The 2,500-nt window shown below is 38.0% G+C and overlaps 1 protein-coding gene across 1 annotated transcript in view; it reads right to left on the bottom strand.

Annotated features, from left to right (window-relative positions):
* The window catches only part of LOC119580016 (histamine H2 receptor-like), a 2,804-nt gene extending 2,286 nt beyond the window's left edge, over nucleotides 1–518 (bottom strand). The window contains exon 1 of the mRNA XM_037927866.1: nucleotides 1–518. This exon is cut by the window's left edge and continues 146 nt beyond it. Coding sequence (XP_037783794.1) covers nucleotides 1–436 — 436 coding nt within the window. The 5' untranslated portion in view covers nucleotides 437–518.
* Between the last annotated feature and the right edge of the window lie 1,982 nt (nucleotides 519–2,500).

Genomic DNA, 2,500 nt, shown 5'->3' with positions numbered 1-2,500 from the left:
TCAGCCACTCCGCCAGGGCGTTGGTGTACCTCAGGAAGGCAGCGACCGGGCACAGGCCTTCGAGTTCCTGCGTGGCACCGTCTAGGGCATACCCGTAGGCCGTGGCAGTCAGCGGAAGGTTCACGGCAGAGTACAGGAGGTCGCAGAAGCATAGGTGAAGCAGGAGAAGGGTGTGGCCCTCGAAGGGGAGGACAGGCCTCTCAACACGTGAAGTGTTGCCATTCCACTGTCGGTAAGTCCCAGGACGCCTCTTCTGCACGAATCCTATGCACAGCTGATGCAGGATGACCACGATGGTAAACAGATTCCCCAAACTACCGACACCAGTTAGCGTCCACACCCAGATCTGGGTCGTTTTTATCCAATTCCTGTACTCCGCTGTATTGATAGCATTTTCCGAACAATACTGAATGGTAGATGAATTATTACCATTCATGATAATACTTTACAGAAATAAGACATCAAAATCCAGAGTTTAACTGCAGTGGTTCACCGGAACGAGAGAGAGGGGTGCACTCTGAAGCAGAAACTCCAACTTATAATTTGTACATCTGACTCTTATACGTATTCCTTATCATCAGATAATACTGATAACGGTATTAGTTTTATTCACGAGTAGAAGTTTTATTATAACTACTATTTTCCATTATTTTATCTAATGCTGCGTTAAGCCTGTGATACCGCAAGCATTGACGATCATTTTTATACTGTCTCCATCTCTATTATTCTCCAAACATTTTCCATAAGTATCTAAATGGTATCTGTGCATGAATTTTATCGTCGAAATTGAAAACAACGTCAAAACAACATTCTTGGGTTTGTTATTATCAGTTAGGAATAAACCTCCCTAGGACTTTTGACAAGCTTACGTACAGTTGATAAAAACACATTATCAAGATGCGCAACTTTTGTATAACTCAGTGGAGTAGAAAAGAAAAGAAAAAGTCTAAGGAACTTATGATTCGTATTTTATATCCCAAGTAAAAAAAAAATAAAAATGGTAATGATACATGGCAGCTCGAGAAATGTTTTTTGTTTGAATATGTAATAAAACCTATGATTGGTTGTTAAAGTAATCATGAATAGTTGCTCATTCTCATCTCGTTCTCTCTCTCTCTCTCTCTCTCTCTCTCTCTCTCTCTCTCTCTCTCTCTCTCTCTCTCTCTCTCTCTCTCTCTCTCTCTCTCTCTCTCTCTCTCTCTCTCTCTCTCATTCTCATTCGATCCACCTACAAGAAGAAGATTAAGAAAAAGTAGGGGAAGAAGAAGAAGAGGAGGAAAGGGAAAGAACATAAAGAAATAGATAATTTACTCACACTGACCGTAAGCGACTAACCTTTTTTTATAATAATAAAAACTAATGTATGTGTATATGTTGAAAGCATGATGATAATATTTGCAAAGTCTTCTATGGACTTCTCTACTTTAAATTCATAAGGTGCTATTATCGCCTCAACATTTTGATCAACATTTTGATAAACATTTACCAGCAACTTCCTAAATGACTATAGTAATTTGCGGACCAACATGCTATTCAAAAAAGTTATATGTAATTTTGATCGCGTTAAGCATACACTACATTACGAGGTCTAATAGATTTTCACTCTCTTTAAAATACAATATCTACATCTAATTTATTTTATAATACCCCTTTCAATGTTTAACGGGAAACAGGTACCATTTTTTCTGTCTGAGAAATATACACGTTTTTTATTAACGTGTTAATGACTCATAGACTCTCTCATGATTAATAAACGAGATTTGTATGACATTAGTTTAATCTACTAAGAGGCTCTTCTCTTGTGTGGTTATACAGTATCCTTTAACCTTCAAATTACCTCATTTCTAAACGTAAATACACTCACACACGGTCATAAATAAACCAATTCTTATCATAAAGCGACCAGTAGGCTGTCCATTGTAGGTGACGGGATATTAACATACGCTCATAGTTATGAGCATGTGAGAACACATGCCACCATGCAAAGGGTGATTTTTGATAGTAAGAACATGTAAATAGACGCAGCTTCCAGAGATGAATCGAAAACTGCCTTAACACCTCCTCCCCCAACTTACCCCCTTATAAAACAGTTGTAGCAGTAGTTGTTGTTGTTGCTGTAGTGGTAGTAGTTGTTGATGTAGTAGTAGTAGTTGTTGTTGTTGTTGTTGTTGTTTCTGTAGAAGTTCTTGTTGTAATTGTAGCAAAAGCAGTACTAGTAATCGTTTTTATTGCAATAATAGTAGTAGTGTAGTGATGGTAGTACTAGTAACAGTAGTAGTAATAGTGGTATGAGTAGTAGTAGAAGTTGTAGGAGTAGTAGTAGTAGTAGAAGAAGTATTAATAGTTGTTTTAGTAGTAGTACCAGTAGAGAGAAAGAGAAAGGGAGGGGAGGGGGGACGAACGAAGGAAGTGAGGATAGGGAAGAAACAGAGAGAAACCAGAAAAAATAGAGAAATATAGAAAGACAGATAGAGAATCAACTCGAGAAAAAAAAGAGAAA

Source organism: Penaeus monodon, chromosome 13 (genome assembly GCF_015228065.2).
Source record: "Penaeus monodon isolate SGIC_2016 chromosome 13, NSTDA_Pmon_1, whole genome shotgun sequence".
In the NCBI taxonomy this organism is placed as follows: Eukaryota; Metazoa; Arthropoda; class Malacostraca; order Decapoda; family Penaeidae; genus Penaeus; species Penaeus monodon.
The sequence above is the reverse complement of the archived record's forward strand: the minus strand, read 5'-3'. Positions and strand labels throughout refer to the sequence as shown.